Source organism: Parambassis ranga, chromosome 20 (assembly GCF_900634625.1).
Source record: "Parambassis ranga chromosome 20, fParRan2.1, whole genome shotgun sequence".
In the NCBI taxonomy this organism is placed as follows: Eukaryota; Metazoa; Chordata; class Actinopteri; family Ambassidae; genus Parambassis; species Parambassis ranga.
This window is the reverse complement of record NC_041040.1, coordinates 4,026,083-4,045,110: the sequence shown is the minus strand read 5'-3', so window position 1 is coordinate 4,045,110 and position 19,028 is coordinate 4,026,083. Positions and strand designations below refer to the sequence as shown.

Genomic DNA, 19,028 nt, shown 5'->3' with positions numbered 1-19,028 from the left:
TAGAGGAGGCCTTCTGTAACGATAATCCAGTGAAATACTTGCTGCAGTTTTTATAGATTATTTATAATACATTTTTAAAAAATGCAAGATTTCTCAAAAATTCGGATTTTAATTCAACCTTCCATTCCTCCATAACCCTGCAGTATTTTATCATGAAACTCACTGTGATGATAGAGGAGGCCTTCTGTAACGATAATCCAGTGAAATACTTGCTGCAGTTTTTATAGATTATTTATAATACATTTTTAAAAAATGCAAGATTTCTCAAAAATTCGGATTTTAGCGCCAATTCAACCTTCCATTCCTCCATAACCCTGCAGTATTTTATCATGAAACTCACTGTGATGATAGAGGAGGCCTTCTGTAACGATAATCCAGTGAAATACTTGCTGCAGTTTTTATACATTATTTATAATACATTTTTAAAAAATGCAAGATTTCTAAAAAATTCGGATTTTAGCGCCAATTCAACCTTCCATTCCTCCATAGCCCTATAGTATTTTATCATGAAACTCACTGTGATGATAGAGGAGGCCTTCTGTAACAATAATCCAGTGAAATATCTGCTGCAGATTTATGTATTATTTATAATACATTTTTAAAAAATGCAAAATTTCTAAAAAATTCGGATTTTAGCGCCAATTCAACCTTCCATTCCTCCGTAACCCTGCAGTATTTTTTCATGAAACTCACTGTGATGGTAGAGGAGGCCTTCTGTAACAATAATCCAGTGAAATATCTGCTTCAGCTTTTATAGATTATTTATAATAAATTAAAAAAAAATGCAACATTTCTAAAAAATTCGGATTGTAGCGCCAATTCAACCTTCCATTCCTCCGTAACCCTGCAGTATTTTTTCATGAAACTCACTGTGATGGTAGAGGAGGCCTTCTGTAACAATAATCCAGTGAAATATCTGCTGCAGATTTATGTATTATTTATAATACATTTTTAAAAAATGCAAAATTTCTCAAAAATTCAAATTTTAGCGCCAATTCAACCTTCCATTTCTCCATAACTCTGCAGTATTTTATCATGAAACTCACTGTGATGATAGAGGCCTTCTGTAACAATAATCTAGTGAAATATCTGCTGCAGGTTTATGTATTATTTATAATACATTTTTAAAAAATGCAAAATTTCTAAAAACTTCGGATTTTAGCGCCAATTCAACCTTCCATTCCTCCATAATTCTGCAGTATTTTATCATGAAGCTCACTGTGATGATAGAGGAGGCCTTCTGTAACTATAATCCAGTGAAATACTTGCTGCACCTTTTATGGATTATTTATAATAAATTAAAAAAAAAATGCAAAATTTCTAAAAAATTCGGATTGTAGGACAGAGGACAGAGGAGGCCTTCTGTAACGATGATCCAGTGAAATACTTGCTGCAGCTTTTATAGATTATTTATAATACATTTTTAAAAAATGCAAGATTTCTCAAAAATTCGGATTTTAGCGCCAATTCAACCTTCCATTCCTCCATAACCCTGCAGTATTTTATCATGAAACTCACTGTGATGGTAGAGGAGTCCTTCTGTAACAATAATCTAGTGAAATATCTGCTGCAGATTTATGTATTATTTATAATACATTTTTAAAAAATGCAAAATTTCTAAAAAATTCGGATTTTAGCTCCAATTCAACCTTCCATTCCTCCATAATTCTGCAGTATTTTTTCATGAAACTCACTGTGATGACAGAGGAGGCCTTCTGTAACGATAATCCAGTGAAATACTTGCTGCAGCTTTTATGGATTATTTATAATACATTTTTTAAAAATGCGAAATTTCTAAAAAAATTCGGATTGTAGGACAGAGGACAGAGGAGGCCTTCTGTAACGATAATCCAGTGAAATACTTGCTGCAGCTTTTATAGATTATTTATAATACATTTTTAAAAAATGCAAGATTTGTCAAAAATTCGGATTGTAGCGCCAATTCAACCTTCCATTCCTCCGTAACCCTGCAGTATTTTTTCATGAAACTCACTGTGATGGTAGAGGAGGCCTTCTGTAACAATAATCCAGTGAAATATCTGCTTCAGCTTTTATAGATTATTTATAATAAATTAAAAAAAAATGCAAAATTTCTAAAAAATTCGGATTGTAGCGCCAATTCAACCTTCCATTCCTCCGTAACCCTGCTGTATTTTTTCATGAAACTCACTGTGATGGTAGAGGAGGCCTTCTGTAACAATAATCCAGTGAAATATCTGCTGCAGATTTATGTATTATTTATAATACATTTTTAAAAAATGCAAAATTTCTCAAAAATTCTGATTTTAGCGCCAATTCAACCTTCCATTTCTCCATAACTCTGCAGTATTTTTTCATGAAACTCACTGTGATGATAGAGGAGGCCTTCTGTAACGATAATCCAGTGAAATACTTGCTGCAGCTTTTATGGATTATTTATAATACATTTTTTAAAAATGCGAAATTTCTAAAAAAATTCGGATTGTAGGACAGAGGACAGAGGAGGCCTTCTGTAACGATAATCCAGTGAAATACTTGCTGCAGCTTTTATAGATTATTTATAATACATTTTAAAAAATGCAAGATTTGTCAAAAATTCGGATTGTAGCGCCAATTCAACCTTCCATTCCTCCGTAACCCTGCAGTATTTTTTCATGAAACTCACTGTGATGGTAGAGGAGGCCTTCTGTAACAATAATCCAGTGAAATATCTGCTTCAGCTTTTATAGATTATTTATAATAAATTAAAAAAAAATGCAAAATGTCTAAAAAATTCGGATTGTAGCGCCAATTCAACCTTCCATTCCTCCGTAACCCTGCAGTATTTTTTCATGAAACTCACTGTGATGGTAGAGGAGGCCTTCTGTAACAATAATCCAGTGAAATATCTGCTGCAGTTTTTATGGATTATTTATAATAAATTTTTAAAAAATGCAAGATTTCTCAAAAATTCGGATTTTAGCGCCAATTCAACCTTCCATTCCTCCATAACCCTGCAGTATTTTATCATGAAACTCACTGTGATGATAGAGGAGGCCTTCTGTAACAATAATCCAGTGAAATACTGGCTGCTTTTATGGATTATTTATAATAGATTTTTAAAAAATGCAAAATTTCTCAAAAATTCGGATTTTAGCGCCAATTCAACCTTCCATTCCTCCATAACTCTGCAGTATTTTTTCATGAAAGTCACTGTGATAATAGAGGAGGCCTTCTGTAACGATAATCCAGTGAAATACTTGCTGCAGCTTTTATGGATTATTTATAATACATTTTTTAAAAATGCGAAATTTCTAAAAAAATTCGGATTGTAGGACAGAGGACAGAGGAGGCCTTCTGTAACGATGATCCAGTGAAATACTTGCTGCAGCTTTTATGGATTATTTATAATACATTTTTTAAAAATGCGAAATTTCTAAAAAAATTCGGATTGTAGGACAGAGGACAGAGGAGGCCTTCTGTAATGATAATCCAGTGAAATACTTGCTGCAGCTTTTATAGATTATTTATAATACATTTTTAAAAAATGCAAGATTTCTCAAAAATTCGGATTGTAGCGCCAATTCAACCTTCCATTTCCTCATAACCCTGCAGTATTTTTTCATGAAACTCACTGTGATGATAGAGGAGGCCTTCTGTAACAATAATCCAGTGAAATACTTGCTGCAGCTTTTATAGATTATTTATAATACATTTTTAAAAAATGCAAGATTTCTCAAAAATTCAGATTTTAGCGCCAATTCAACCTTCCATTCCTCCATAATTCTGCAGTATTTTATCATGAAACTCACTGTGATGATAGAGGAGGCCTTCTGTAACAATAATCCAGTGAAATATCTGCTGCAGATTTATGTATTATTTATAATACATTTTTAAAAACTGCAAAATTTCTCAAAAAGTCTGATTTTAGTGCCAATTTAACCTTCCATTTCTCCATAATTCTGCAGTAGTTTTTCATGAAACTCACTGTGATGACAGAGGAGGCCTTCTGTAACGATAATCCAGTGAAATACTTGCTGCAGTTTTTATAGATTATTTATAATACATTTTTAAAAAATGCAAGATTTGTCAAAAATTCGGATTGTAGCGCCAATTCAACCTTCCATTCCTCCGTAACCCTGCAGTATTTTTTCATGAAACTCACTGTGATGGTAGAGGAGGCCTTCTGTAACAATAATCCAGTGAAATATCTGCTTCAGCTTTTATAGATTATTTATAATAAATAAAAAAAAAATGCAACATTTCTAAAAAATTCGGATTGTAGCGCCAATTCAACCTTCCATTCCTCCGTAACCCTGCAGTATTTTTTCATGAAACTCACTGTGATGGTAGAGGAGGCCTTCTGTAACAATAATCCAGTGAAATACTTGCTGCAGCTTTTATGGATTATTTATAATACATTTTTTAAAAATGCGAAATTTCTAAAAAAATTCGGATTGTAGGACAGAGGACAGAGGAGGCCTTCTGTAACGATGATCCAGTGAAATACTTGCTGCAGCTTTTATGGATTATTTATAATACATTTTTTAAAAATGCGAAATTTCTAAAAAAATTCGGATTGTAGGACAGAGGACAGAGGAGGCCTTCTGTAATGATAATCCAGTGAAATACTTGCTGCAGCTTTTATAGATTATTTATAATACATTTTTAAAAAATGCAAGATTTCTCAAAAATTCGGATTGTAGCGCCAATTCAACCTTCCATTTCCTCATAACCCTGCAGTATTTTTTCATGAAACTCACTGTGATGATAGAGGAGGCCTTCTGTAACAATAATCCAGTGAAATACTTGCTGCAGCTTTTATAGATTATTTATAATACATTTTTAAAAAATGCAAGATTTCTCAAAAATTCAGATTTTAGCGCCAATTCAACCTTCCATTCCTCCATAATTCTGCAGTATTTTATCATGAAACTCACTGTGATGATAGAGGAGGCCTTCTGTAACAATAATCCAGTGAAATATCTGCTGCAGATTTATGTATTATTTATAATACATTTTTAAAAACTGCAAAATTTCTCAAAAAGTCTGATTTTAGTGCCAATTTAACCTTCCATTTCTCCATAATTCTGCAGTAGTTTTTCATGAAACTCACTGTGATGACAGAGGAGGCCTTCTGTAACGATAATCCAGTGAAATACTTGCTGCAGTTTTTATAGATTATTTATAATACATTTTTAAAAAATGCAAGATTTGTCAAAAATTCGGATTGTAGCGCCAATTCAACCTTCCATTCCTCCGTAACCCTGCAGTATTTTTTCATGAAACTCACTGTGATGGTAGAGGAGGCCTTCTGTAACAATAATCCAGTGAAATATCTGCTTCAGCTTTTATAGATTATTTATAATAAATAAAAAAAAAATGCAACATTTCTAAAAAATTCGGATTGTAGCGCCAATTCAACCTTCCATTCCTCCGTAACCCTGCAGTATTTTTCATGAAACTCACTGTGATGGTAGAGGAGGCCTTCTGTAACAATAATCCAGTGAAATATCTGCTGCAGATTTATGTATTATTTATAATACATTTTTAAAAACTGCAAAATTTCTCAAAAAGTCTGATTTTAGTGCCAATTTAACCTTCCATTTCTCCATAATTCTGCAGTACTTTTTCATGAAACTCACTGTGATGACAGAGGAGGCCTTCTGTAACGATAATCCAGTGAAATACTTGCTGCAGTTTTTATAGATTATTTATAATACATTTTTAAAAAATGCAAGATTTGTCAAAAATTCGGATTGTAGCGCCAATTCAACCTTCCATTCCTCCGTAACCCTGCAGTATTTTTTCATGAAACTCACTGTGATGGTAGAGGAGGCCTTCTGTAACAATAATCCAGTGAAATATCTGCTTCAGCTTTTATAGATTATTTATAATAAATTAAAAAAAATGCAAAATTTCTAAAAAATTCGGATTGTAGCGCCAATTCAACCTTCCATTCCTCCGTAACCCTGCAGTATTTTTTCATGAAACTCACTGTGATGGTAGAGGAGGCCTTCTGTAACAATAATCCAGTGAAATATCTGCTGCAGATTTATGTATTATTTATAATAAATTTTTAAAAAATGCAAGATTTCTCAAAAATTCAGATTTTAGCGCCAATTCAACCTTCCATTCCTCCATAACCCTGCAGTATTTTATCATGAAACTCACTGTGATGATAGAGGAGGCCTTCTGTAACAATAATCCAGTGAAATACTGGCTGCTTTTATGGATTATTTATAATAGATTTTTAAAAAATGCAAAATTTCTCAAAAATTCGGATTTTAGCGCCAATTCAACCTTCCATTCCTCCATAACTCTGCAGTATTTTTTCATGAAAGTCACTGTGATAATAGAGGAGGCCTTCTGTAACGATAATCCAGTGAAATACTTGCTGCAGCTTTTATGGATTATTTATAATACATTTTTTAAAAATGCGAAATTTCTAAAAAAATTCGGATTGTAGGACAGAGGACAGAGGAGGCCTTCTGTAACGATGATCCAGTGAAATACTTGCTGCAGCTTTTATGGATTATTTATAATACATTTTTTAAAAATGCGAAATTTCTAAAAAAATTCGGATTGTAGGACAGAGGACAGAGGAGGCCTTCTGTAACGATAATCCAGTGAAATACTTGCTGCAGCTTTTATAGATTATTTATAATACATTTTTAAAAAATGCAAGATTTCTCAAAAATTCGGATTGTAGCGCCAATTCAACCTTCCATTCCTCCATAACCCTGCAGTATTTTATCATGAAACTCACTGTGATGATAGAGGAGGCCTTCTGTAACAATAATCCAGTGAAATACTGGCTGCTTTTATAGATTATTTATAATAGATTTTTAAAAAATGCAAAATTTCTAAAAAATGCAAAATTTCTAAAAAATGCGGATTGTAGCGCCAATTCAACCTTCCATTTCCTCATAACCCTGCAGTATTTTTTCATGAAACTCACTGTGATGATAGAGGAGGCCTTCTGTAACAATAATCCAGTGAAATATCTGCTGCAGTTTTTATGGATTATTTATAATAAATTTTTAAAAAATGCAAGATTTCTCAAAAATTCGGATTTTAGCGCCAATTCAACCTTCCATTCCTCCATAACCCTGCAGTATTTTATCATGAAACTCACTGTGATGATAGAGGAGGCCTTCTGTAACAATAATCCAGTGAAATACTGGCTGCTTTTATGGATTATTTATAATAGATTTTTAAAAAATGCAAAATTTCTCAAAAATTCGGATTTTAGCGCCAATTCAACCTTCCATTCCTCCATAACTCTGCAGTATTTTTTCATGAAAGTCACTGTGATAATAGAGGAGGCCTTCTGTAACGATAATCCAGTGAAATACTTGCTGCAGCTTTTATGGATTATTTATAATACATTTTTTAAAAATGCGAAATTTCAAAAAAAATTCGGATTGTAGGATAGAGGACAGAGGAGGCCTTCTGTAACGATGATCCAGTGAAATACTTGCTGCAGCTTTTATGGATTATTTATAATACATTTTTTAAAAATGCGAAATTTCTAAAAAAATTCGGATTGTAGGACAGAGGACAGAGGAGGCCTTCTGTAACAATAATCCAGTTAAATACTTGCTGCAGCTTTTATAGATTATTTATAATACATTTTTACAAAATGCAAGATTTCTCAAAAATTCGGATTGTAGCGCCAATTCAACCTTCCATTTCCTCATAACCCTGCAGTATTTTTTCATGAAACTCACTGTGATGATAGAGGAGGCCTTTTGTAACAATAATCCAGTGAAATATCTGCTTCAGCTTTTATAGATTATTTATAATACATTTTTAAATAATGCAAAATTTCTCAAAAATTCAGATTTTAGCGCCAATTCACCCTTCTATTTCTCCATAATTCTGCAGTATTTTTTCATGAAACTCACTGTGATGATAGAGGAGGCCTTCTGTAACGATAATCCAGTGAAATACTTGCTGCAGCTTTTATGGATTATTTATAATACATTTTTTAAAAATGCGAAATTTCTAAAAAAATTCGGATTGTAGGACAGAGGACAGAGGAGGCCTTCTGTAACGATAATCCAGTGAAATACTTGCTGCAGCTTTTATAGATTATTTATAATACATTTTTAAAAAATGCAAGATTTGTCAAAAATTCGGATTGTAGCGCCAATTCAACCTTCCATTCCTCCGTAACCCTGCAGTATTTTTTCATGAAACTCACTGTGATGGTAGAGGAGGCCTTCTGTAACAATAATCCAGTGAAATATCTGCTTCAGCTTTTATAGATTATTTATAATAAATTAAAAAAAAATGCAAAATGTCTAAAAAATTCGGATTGTAGCGCCAATTCAACCTTCCATTCCTCCGTAACCCTGCAGTATTTTTTCATGAAACTCACTGTGATGGTAGAGGAGGCCTTCTGTAACAATAATCCAGTGAAATATCTGCTGCAGTTTTTATGGATTATTTATAATAAATTTTTAAAAAATGCAAGATTTCTCAAAAATTCGGATTTTAGCGCCAATTCAACCTTCCATTCCTCCATAACCCTGCAGTATTTTATCATGAAACTCACTGTGATGATAGAGGAGGCCTTCTGTAACAATAATCCAGTGAAATACTGGCTGCTTTTATGGATTATTTATAATAGATTTTTAAAAAATGCAAAATTTCTCAAAAATTCGGATTTTAGCGCCAATTCAACCTTCCATTCCTCCATAACTCTGCAGTATTTTTTCATGAAAGTCACTGTGATAATAGAGGAGGCCTTCTGTAACGATAATCCAGTGAAATACTTGCTGCAGCTTTTATGGATTATTTATAATACATTTTTTAAAAATGCGAAATTTCTAAAAAAATTCGGATTGTAGGACAGAGGACAGAGGAGGCCTTCTGTAACGATGATCCAGTGAAATACTTGCTGCAGCTTTTATGGATTATTTATAATACATTTTTTAAAAATGCGAAATTTCTAAAAAAATTCGGATTGTAGGACAGAGGACAGAGGAGGCCTTCTGTAATGATAATCCAGTGAAATACTTGCTGCAGCTTTTATAGATTATTTATAATACATTTTTAAAAAATGCAAGATTTCTCAAAAATTCGGATTGTAGCGCCAATTCAACCTTCCATTTCCTCATAACCCTGCAGTATTTTTTCATGAAACTCACTGTGATGATAGAGGAGGCCTTCTGTAACAATAATCCAGTGAAATACTTGCTGCAGCTTTTATAGATTATTTATAATACATTTTTAAAAAATGCAAGATTTCTCAAAAATTCAGATTTTAGCGCCAATTCAACCTTCCATTCCTCCATAATTCTGCAGTATTTTATCATGAAACTCACTGTGATGATAGAGGAGGCCTTCTGTAACAATAATCCAGTGAAATATCTGCTGCAGATTTATGTATTATTTATAATACATTTTTAAAAACTGCAAAATTTCTCAAAAAGTCTGATTTTAGTGCCAATTTAACCTTCCATTTCTCCATAATTCTGCAGTAGTTTTTCATGAAACTCACTGTGATGACAGAGGAGGCCTTCTGTAACGATAATCCAGTGAAATACTTGCTGCAGTTTTTATAGATTATTTATAATACATTTTTAAAAAATGCAAGATTTGTCAAAAATTCGGATTGTAGCGCCAATTCAACCTTCCATTCCTCCGTAACCCTGCAGTATTTTTTCATGAAACTCACTGTGATGGTAGAGGAGGCCTTCTGTAACAATAATCCAGTGAAATATCTGCTGCAGATTTATGTATTATTTATAATACATTTTTAAAAACTGCAAAATTTCTCAAAAAGTCTGATTTTAGTGCCAATTTAACCTTCCATTTCTCCATAATTCTGCAGTACTTTTTCATGAAACTCACTGTGATGACAGAGGAGGCCTTCTGTAACGATAATCCAGTGAAATACTTGCTGCAGTTTTTATAGATTATTTATAATACATTTTTAAAAAATGCAAGATTTGTCAAAAATTCGGATTGTAGCGCCAATTCAACCTTCCATTCCTCCGTAACCCTGCAGTATTTTTTCATGAAACTCACTGTGATGGTAGAGGAGGCCTTCTGTAACAATAATCCAGTGAAATATCTGCTTCAGCTTTTATAGATTATTTATAATAAATTAAAAAAAATGCAAAATTTCTAAAAAATTCGGATTGTAGCGCCAATTCAACCTTCCATTCCTCCGTAACCCTGCAGTATTTTTTCATGAAACTCACTGTGATGGTAGAGGAGGCCTTCTGTAACAATAATCCAGTGAAATATCTGCTGCAGATTTATGTATTATTATAATAAATTTTTAAAAAATGCAAGATTTCTCAAAAATTCAGATTTTAGCGCCAATTCAACCTTCCATTCCTCCATAACCCTGCAGTATTTTATCATGAAACTCACTGTGATGATAGAGGAGGCCTTCTGTAACAATAATCCAGTGAAATACTGGCTGCTTTTATGGATTATTTATAATAGATTTTTAAAAAATGCAAAATTTCTCAAAAATTCGGATTTTAGCGCCAATTCAACCTTCCATTCCTCCATAACTCTGCAGTATTTTTTCATGAAAGTCACTGTGATAATAGAGGAGGCCTTCTGTAACGATAATCCAGTGAAATACTTGCTGCAGCTTTTATGGATTATTTATAATACATTTTTTAAAAATGCGAAATTTCTAAAAAAATTCGGATTGTAGGACAGAGGACAGAGGAGGCCTTCTGTAACGATGATCCAGTGAAATACTTGCTGCAGCTTTTATGGATTATTTATAATACATTTTTAAAAATGCGAAATTTCTAAAAAAATTCGGATTGTAGGACAGAGGACAGAGGAGGCCTTCTGTAACGATAATCCAGTGAAATACTTGCTGCAGCTTTTATAGATTATTTATAATACATTTTTAAAAAATGCAAGATTTCTCAAAAATTCGGATTGTAGCGCCAATTCAACCTTCCATTCCTCCATAACCCTGCAGTATTTTATCATGAAACTCACTGTGATGATAGAGGAGGCCTTCTGTAACAATAATCCAGTGAAATACTGGCTGCTTTTATAGATTATTTATAATAGATTTTTAAAAAATGCAAAATTTCTAAAAAATGCGGATTGTAGCGCCAATTCAACCTTCCATTTCCTCATAACCCTGCAGTATTTTTTCATGAACCTCACTGTGATGATAGAGGAGGCCTTCTGTAACAATAATCCAGTGAAATATCTGCTGCAGTTTTTATGGATTATTTATAATAAATTTTTAAAAAATGCAAGATTTCTCAAAAATTCGGATTTTAGCGCCAATTCAACCTTCCATTCCTCCATAACCCTGCAGTATTTTATCATGAAACTCACTGTGATGATAGAGGAGGCCTTCTGTAACAATAATCCAGTGAAATACTGGCTGCTTTTATGGATTATTTATAATAGATTTTTAAAAAATGCAAAATTTCTCAAAAATTCGGATTTTAGCGCCAATTCAACCTTCCATTCCTCCATAACTCTGCAGTATTTTTTCATGAAAGTCACTGTGATAATAGAGGAGGCCTTCTGTAACGATAATCCAGTGAAATACTTGCTGCAGCTTTTATGGATTATTTATAATACATTTTTTAAAAATGCGAAATTTCAAAAAAAATTCGGATTGTAGGATAGAGGACAGAGGAGGCCTTCTGTAACGATGATCCAGTGAAATACTTGCTGCAGCTTTTATGGATTATTTATAATACATTTTTTAAAAATGCGAAATTTCTAAAAAAATTCGGATTGTAGGACAGAGGACAGAGGAGGCCTTCTGTAACAATAATCCAGTTAAATACTTGCTGCAGCTTTTATAGATTATTTATAATACATTTTTACAAAATGCAAGATTTCTCAAAAATTCGGATTGTAGCGCCAATTCAACCTTCCATTCCTCATAACCCTGCAGTATTTTTTCATGAAACTCACTGTGATGATAGAGGAGGCCTTTTGTAACAATAATCCAGTGAAATATCTGCTTCAGCTTTTATAGATTATTTATAATACATTTTTAAATAATGCAAAATTTCTCAAAAATTCAGATTTTAGCGCCAATTCACCCTTCTATTTCTCCATAATTCTGCAGTATTTTTTCATTAAACTCACAGGAGGCCCCTCTGAGGATCCGGCTCCTGCTCAGGGTTTCTTCCTGACTCCTGCCTTCATGAGCTGCCCTGCAGGTCAGACTCTGCTTCTGTGTGAAGCCCCTACACTCTGATGACAAAGAAGCTCTGGCACAAACACACAGTGATAACTCACATGTGCAGTTTATTTGCTGTACATAACATCACCATAAAGGCACATTTACATCATATTTCACAAGACTCCATCTGATTGTATCTGAGAAAACATCTTCATCTCATATGTACACTTTTCATCAGTCATCACTGTTTTCTTGCAGGTGACATCACAGCATCGTGTTCCAGAGAGACACTCACATGATCAGCTGTGACCCACTCAGACTCACACTGTTGACGGTTTCATCAGAGCCTGCTCCCCAAACAGCTGCTTGAAGTGGACCACGTGCTCCTCACAGTGCTCTCCTAGTGACACACACACATGTAATTAGAGTATAAAGATACATCAGTCTCCTCTGTATGTGTGTGTGTGTGTGTTCTGACCAGGGTTGAATCCAGGACTTCCTCTGAGCCGCTGGTTCCTCTGCTGGAACGACCTGAACACCGTGTAGAACAGCATCTGGTCCCCAGTCTGTCGCGCGGCGTCCAGAAACTTCCGGGCCGACGCGTTGTCATGGCCGCCTGCTCCGGGACAGAGAGGTCAGTGTAAGCGTGTTGTTTACAATGAGAGATTAGTCTCTGTAGAAGGTGTTGATCCCGGGAATGTGATGTAGAATGTCTGCACGTGTGAAACCATGGGGGCTCACCGACACTGCGGATGAATCTGAGCGCGCCCAGAACCTGCTGCTTGGACAGCAGCACCTCCACGATCTCATCGTTGGCGGTGGACAAACGCTAAAATCACAACAACTTCTTTTACTGAGTGTAGGAACAGCAATGAACCCGACAACTCTGTGTGTGTGTGTGTCTCTCTGTGTGTTACCTTCAACATGTCCAGGGACAGCTGGTGTGCAGGAGGGTATGTGCTCTCCAGAGACAGAAGCAGACAGGCCTGGCAACAACAAACAAACTTTTGGAGCAGTTCTGGTTCGGTTCCCCGCCTGTGATCATGTGATCTCCTATCAGGACCGGCTGTCCAATCAGAGCTCAGAACTCACCAGAGGTTTGGAGTCACTGAGGACGTGGTACTGCAGGAACTGATGCAGCATGTAGAACAGGTTGTGCTGCACCAGAGTCTTTATCACCAGCTCGTACAGGTAATGCTGACACACAGACAGACACAGAAACACACACACACAGACACACACACAGAACCAGACACACACACAGTGTCAGGCTGGAGTCAAAGGTAAGCATGAGAACAGGGAGGTGTCACTCTGCTTAGGTTTACCTGGACAGTGATCTGGTACTGATTCAGAGAGCGGATGTACTCCATCAGAACTGCAATGATAAACTTATGGGAGACTCCCTGCAGGACACAGACACACATACAGACACACACAGACACACAGTGACATCAGAGACTGTGATCAGTTAACGTACTGCAGCATATAACAGGTTACTGTAGAGATTTAGAGGTTAAATGCTAAAAAAATCTTTGTGTGTGTGTACCTTCCTCTCTGTGAAGGATGACAGGACGTGTGTATACATGTCTGATTGGTCGATGACCGCCTGTGTTCTGACCGGACGCTTCTGAGCGGCGCTGCCTCGACTCGGGCCGGACTCCATCGCCTACAAACACAGAACTGCTGAGTGTGCAGCTGTGTGTGTGCGTTTGTACAACCTTTAACACAACCCGCCGTCCTCAGACTCACCGCTGTGTAGCTCTGCTCTGCCTCCAGGTATTCCTTGTACACCTGGTTGAGTTTGTCAAAGACGGTCGCCACCACAGGAAGGCTCCCCTTCTCTCCGCCCTCCAGAACTGCAAAGCAGGGAAACGTTTCATCGGTCCAATTCAGAAGCTCCAGTGTGACCGACGGTCGGATTTATCAACGTGCGGACGATCGGACGTACTCTGTGAGCAGACGGACAGGATCACCATCTTACAGTCTCGCCGTCGCAGCAGGAAGTCCATCAGTTTGCCTTTGTCCTGCAGCAGGTTCACTGTGGGCGGCAACTTCACCTGCAGGTACCACAGGTAACCTACACAGACACACAGACAGACACACACAGGCGCACACACACACAGACACAAACGCACACGCACAGACACACACAGGCGCACACACAGACAGACACAGTTTCACTTTGAGTTTGTTGATAAAATGAAAAGTAAAATAAAACTTTTATGAACTAAAGCACTGAATCGTGTCGTCTGTTAAACTCACCCTCACTGGCACTGATGATGATGTCGGGTTGGAACACGCTCCAGGAGGAAGAGTCTGTTTCAATGCTCAGGAAAACACACACACACACACACACACACACACACACACACACACACACAGTCAGCCAATCAGAACACAGCTATAAAGGATACAAAGCTGACACGGAACTGGAGGCTGAGAGGGGACGACTGCTGGACCTGCAGAGAGACGAGGACAGAATGAAGCCCTGCACCCCTACGCGTGTGTGTGTGTCTGTGTGTGTGTGTCTGTGTGTACCGGACAGAGGGATCCTGTAGGGGTGTATGGACCTGGCCGGCAGGACGGGTTGGTGTGTGTTGACGGCACAGTCTGGCTCCTTCAGCTTGATGTCAAAGATCAGAGACGTCTAAAGCACATAAAAGTAAGACACAGTGAGACTCAGTGTGTGACACAGACACACACAGACACACACCTACCTGTGAGCTCTGGTGATGAACCACCACCAGGTTGTCCACGATGTTCAGAGCAAACTTGCCCGTTGTGTTCAGCTTCAACACGTGACTCTTCTTTGAGACTCCCTCCCTGAAACCACAGGAACACACTGCTGATCGCACACAGACACACATCTCATACACAGACACACACACTTGTTACCTTGCTAAGTGGTACAGCACCACCTCTGCACTGGGACTGTTGGCTGTTCTGGAGTGATGCTTCAGGTACATCACGTACAGCTGACCATAACTGCAAACACACACACACACACACACTCATCAATGAGCTCAAATCCACATTCACAAAAATACACTCAGCCAGTCACTCACATGGTTGCCATGGCGATGTCTCTCTCTGACAAGCTGAGCTTGGCAGGTTTGGGGACGACTGGCAGCTCGATCTCAAACTTGGACAATTTGGACATGGTGCCGTTCTGAAAAGCATCAATACACAACGAATATAAATCAGAACAACAAACACACACAGACGCACACTGAAGCCCAACTAACACACTGTGCTGACCCTGAAGGCGAAGGGCTGCAGGACGTTCCCCTGCACGGTGGTGGACAGCAGGATGACGGCGGTCTCCGGACAGTACTGGTACCAGTTCACATTAATGCTCTGACTCTTCAGCAGCTTCAGGCTGCGCTTGTCCGGAAACACCTGAAACACACACACACACAGGAAGTGAAGCGGCAGACAGACAGGTGGACACGTGCAGCTCAGATGAAGCGACCCGCTGACCTGGTAGAACTCGATTCCCTGGTCGGTGATGAAGACGATCTCGTTCCAGTTGATCCAACAGAACCCTAACACGTTGGCGTTCTTTGTCTGCAGAACAAACAGCAGTGAATGAACACACACACACACACCTCCCTCTCTCTCTGATGTGCTCACAGCGTACCTTACACTCCTGCGTGAACTCTGTGTGCGGGTAGTCGGGGATGAAGTTGATGAAATCCTGCAAACGGGCAGAGGTGACTTTCAGCACAGGTTCTCTGGAAGCTGTTTGTCGTCAATAATGTGAATAAAAATCTGATCAGAACAGCTTTACCCCGAGGACCCAGTCCATGTATCTACGGACTTCCTAAGATACACAAAGAGGGGGCTCCCCTAGACCCATCGTAAGCAGGACTAATTCAGCTACATATAATGTGGCCAAACATCTAGCAGCCATCCTGTCTCCCTTGGTTGGCAACACGCCACAACATGCACACAACTCACAGATCAAAATGGACAGAGACACCATGGTCTCTTATGATGTAACTTCGCTTTTCACATGCATCCCCCCCCACAGATGCAAGGGAACTGGTGAGCGAACAGCTGGCCCAGGACGACACAGACAGAACCCTCTTAACACCAGATCACATATGTGATCTACTGGACATCTGCCTAAACACCACATATTTCAAACACAAAACATGGCTGAGCCATGGGGTCACCAACCTCTACGTGGAAGTGGTGGAGGCTGGAGCTCTAGCTTCCTTCCCAGGACCAGCTCCATCCCACTGGTTCAGATATGTGGATGACACATGGGTGAAGATCCGAGCCAGTGAAGTGGAGCACTTCACCAAACACATAGATGCAGTGGACACAAACATCCAGTTCACTGGGGAGGATGTCAAAGACAACAGTCCTTGTTCACACTGAAGCAGACAGGGGCCGAAGCATTGAGGTCTACAGGAGACCAACCCACACAGACCAATATCTACACACACCACCCACTGGGGCATAAGCTGGGGGTCATCAGGACCCTACAACACCAGGCACAAACAATACCCACTAAAACAGGAGGTAGAACCAAGGAGCAAAAACAAGGAAACACAGCGCTCAGAACTTGTGGCGACCCAAACTGGGCCCTGGTGAAAGCTGCAAAAGGAAAGAGCAGCAGAACAGGCTCAACCAGAACCAGACCAGTCACGCTGGAAAAACATTGTCCTCCCATATATATCAGGAGTTTCTGAGAAACTCAGAAGGATTTTCAATGCACATCAGATCCCAGGACACTTTAAACCCAGCTCTACACTGAGACACTGTACATTCATGTCAGGCTCTCTACTGTGTGAAGGTTTTTATACAGCAGTGTTTCTTCTTCTTTAGATACAACTCAGGGATTTAAATGCTGTCTAGGTATTTAGATATTTATTATAAATTTATATTTCATACTTCAATTAGGGGTGGGCGATATGGCAAAAATGTTATATCACAATTTGTTTTTACATTGAGACTAATTTGCATGTTTGTGTGTAAATGACGTCAGGTAGCTGCTCTGTCACTCCTCAAAAATGATCGATAAGGCAAACAACTCTGATAAAGTACACTCAGTATTGTAATTTTAAAAAACAAGAAAATAATTACAGAACAAAATAAAGTTTTATTTCTAATAGGTTAACGAATGCAGACTGATGTAATTCTATAAAGTTTTAATGGGAGTCATATCTAAGGAAAAGCAGACCTGCTGCTGTCACTGTGCCTGTTATCACTGTTTTGGTGACGTCATCAGCTGTTGCCTCTGTCTGCATCAGATGTATACACACGGCCCTTCCACTGCGACACAGGTCTCTCTCTCGTGTGCACACACAGGCTTAGAAGACGCGTCGCTGCTGACGGCAAAAAAAGTACCGAACATAAACATGGATTTTGTTTTAGGGACCAGTTCCACTCATCTCTATATTGATGAAACCAAACAACCACTACACAGAAGGATGGCACAGCACAGGAGAGCCAGACTCAGCAGTTCACCTCCACCTCAGAGACAGTGGTCATTCCTTTGAGGACAACAATGTCCAAATCCTAGACAGGGAGGACAGATGGTCTGAAAGAGGAGTCAATGAGCATCTATGTGAAATTAGAAAAACCCTCTGAACAGAGGAGGAGGGCTGAGGCCTCAGCTCTCAGCTGTCCACAGCTCTGTCCTTCATCCCTTCCTAGCAGACTTCACTCACACTCAAACTCTAAGGATGGGCCGTCAACTAGTCCTGCACATGATGCAGACACAGGTTCTGGTCATGAACTGACCATTAACCAGCTATATCTTAGTCATGTGAGCTCCTGCAAGATCCACCCACAGAGGTCCTGAACACATAAAACTCAGATTCCCAACCAGAAGAAGCCACTTGTATGTTTGTGTGAAGTGTCCCTGAACTCACCACAGACTTTAAGGTCCTCTGCACCGCCAGGATCTTGTTTCCGATGGAGAACTTGATGCACTTCACTTCTCCTTTATCGTCCATCCTGTGGAGGAAAGAAAAGACAAAACAAAACATGTTTGATTGACTGATCGATCAAACTGTTACTGCAAAAAAAATGCTGCTGAACCGACGAACCTGAACGCCACGCTGCTCTTGTCGTCTGGACCTTTGACCACAACTCCTGTGGCTCCACCTGAACGCACAGCAAACACCTGCCGACACAAAACACCATCAGACCCTCCTCTGGAGGACGCACCTGTGTCGCTGCAGGTGTAAACTGGACCAGTCTCACATCAAAGTCCTGCATTTGTAGTTTTCCTTAAAAAATTAGTTTGAAACCTTAAAATCTTGTCAAATGTTTTTCGTGTGGTGTGACCATCCAAAATAAACCTGTACTGACACTCTTTACATTTAAATTAAATTATTAAATCACTGTTGTGTTTGTTATCATGTAGTTTGATGCGTTTAAGCTAGCTATCGGTTGATCTGAAACAATCGATAACTTTTAATAATAACCACCTCGTCAGTCAGTCAGACAATGATCCTCTAGGTCTGGTATGACCAACGATGTGGTAGGATTTTGATGACACGTCAATGTCTCGATGTTTTTTAACTAAACACGATGTTAGTTAGCTCGTTAGCCTGCTAGCTATTGATGCTAGGTAGCTCACCTGCTTGTTAGCTTCGTCGAAGAAGACGTTGTTGACGCTGGACGCATGTTCGAACTGCACCGGGTTCTCGCTGAGCTCCAGGTAATGTTCCTCAGTCATCCTCACAAACTGCTGGCCGGCACCACGCACCGTTTACCGCTCAGAACCTGCAAGAGTCTGCCCGAACCACCGGGCAGCAGACAGAGCCCGGACACAGGACTTCCGCCTCACCTCTTCACAATAAGAGCCCTTAAGATCTTTCATCATTAAAGTTTTTAAACAGTGTCAAAACTTTTTGTGCAAATATTAAAATAAAATTACTACAGCATTATTATTTAGTTGATGGTC

The 19,028-nt window shown here is 38.3% G+C and overlaps 2 protein-coding genes across 3 annotated transcripts in view; one reads left to right on the top strand and one right to left on the bottom strand.

The window, feature by feature from the left end:
• LOC114452823 (NLR family CARD domain-containing protein 3-like) overlaps positions 1 to 19,028 on the top strand; it is a 1,046,161-nt gene that overhangs the window by 96,724 nt on the left and 930,409 nt on the right. The gene's annotated exons all lie outside the window — the stretch shown is intronic.
• rmc1 (regulator of MON1-CCZ1) lies at positions 12,206 to 18,901 on the bottom strand. Its single transcript, XM_028432361.1, has 21 exons — positions 18,702 to 18,901; positions 18,166 to 18,242; positions 17,989 to 18,073; positions 15,744 to 15,800; positions 15,584 to 15,670; positions 15,362 to 15,502; positions 15,169 to 15,272; positions 14,999 to 15,088; positions 14,821 to 14,926; positions 14,642 to 14,750; positions 14,518 to 14,562; positions 14,366 to 14,419; positions 14,052 to 14,180; positions 13,853 to 13,959; positions 13,650 to 13,769; positions 13,429 to 13,506; positions 13,196 to 13,300; positions 13,021 to 13,089; positions 12,845 to 12,932; positions 12,582 to 12,719; positions 12,206 to 12,503 (listed from the first exon to the last, which is right to left on the bottom strand). The coding sequence occupies exons 1-21, from the start codon at positions 18,798 to 18,800 to the stop codon at positions 12,424 to 12,426; spliced, it is 1,968 nt and encodes a 655-aa protein (XP_028288162.1). The 5' UTR covers positions 18,801 to 18,901; the 3' UTR covers positions 12,206 to 12,423.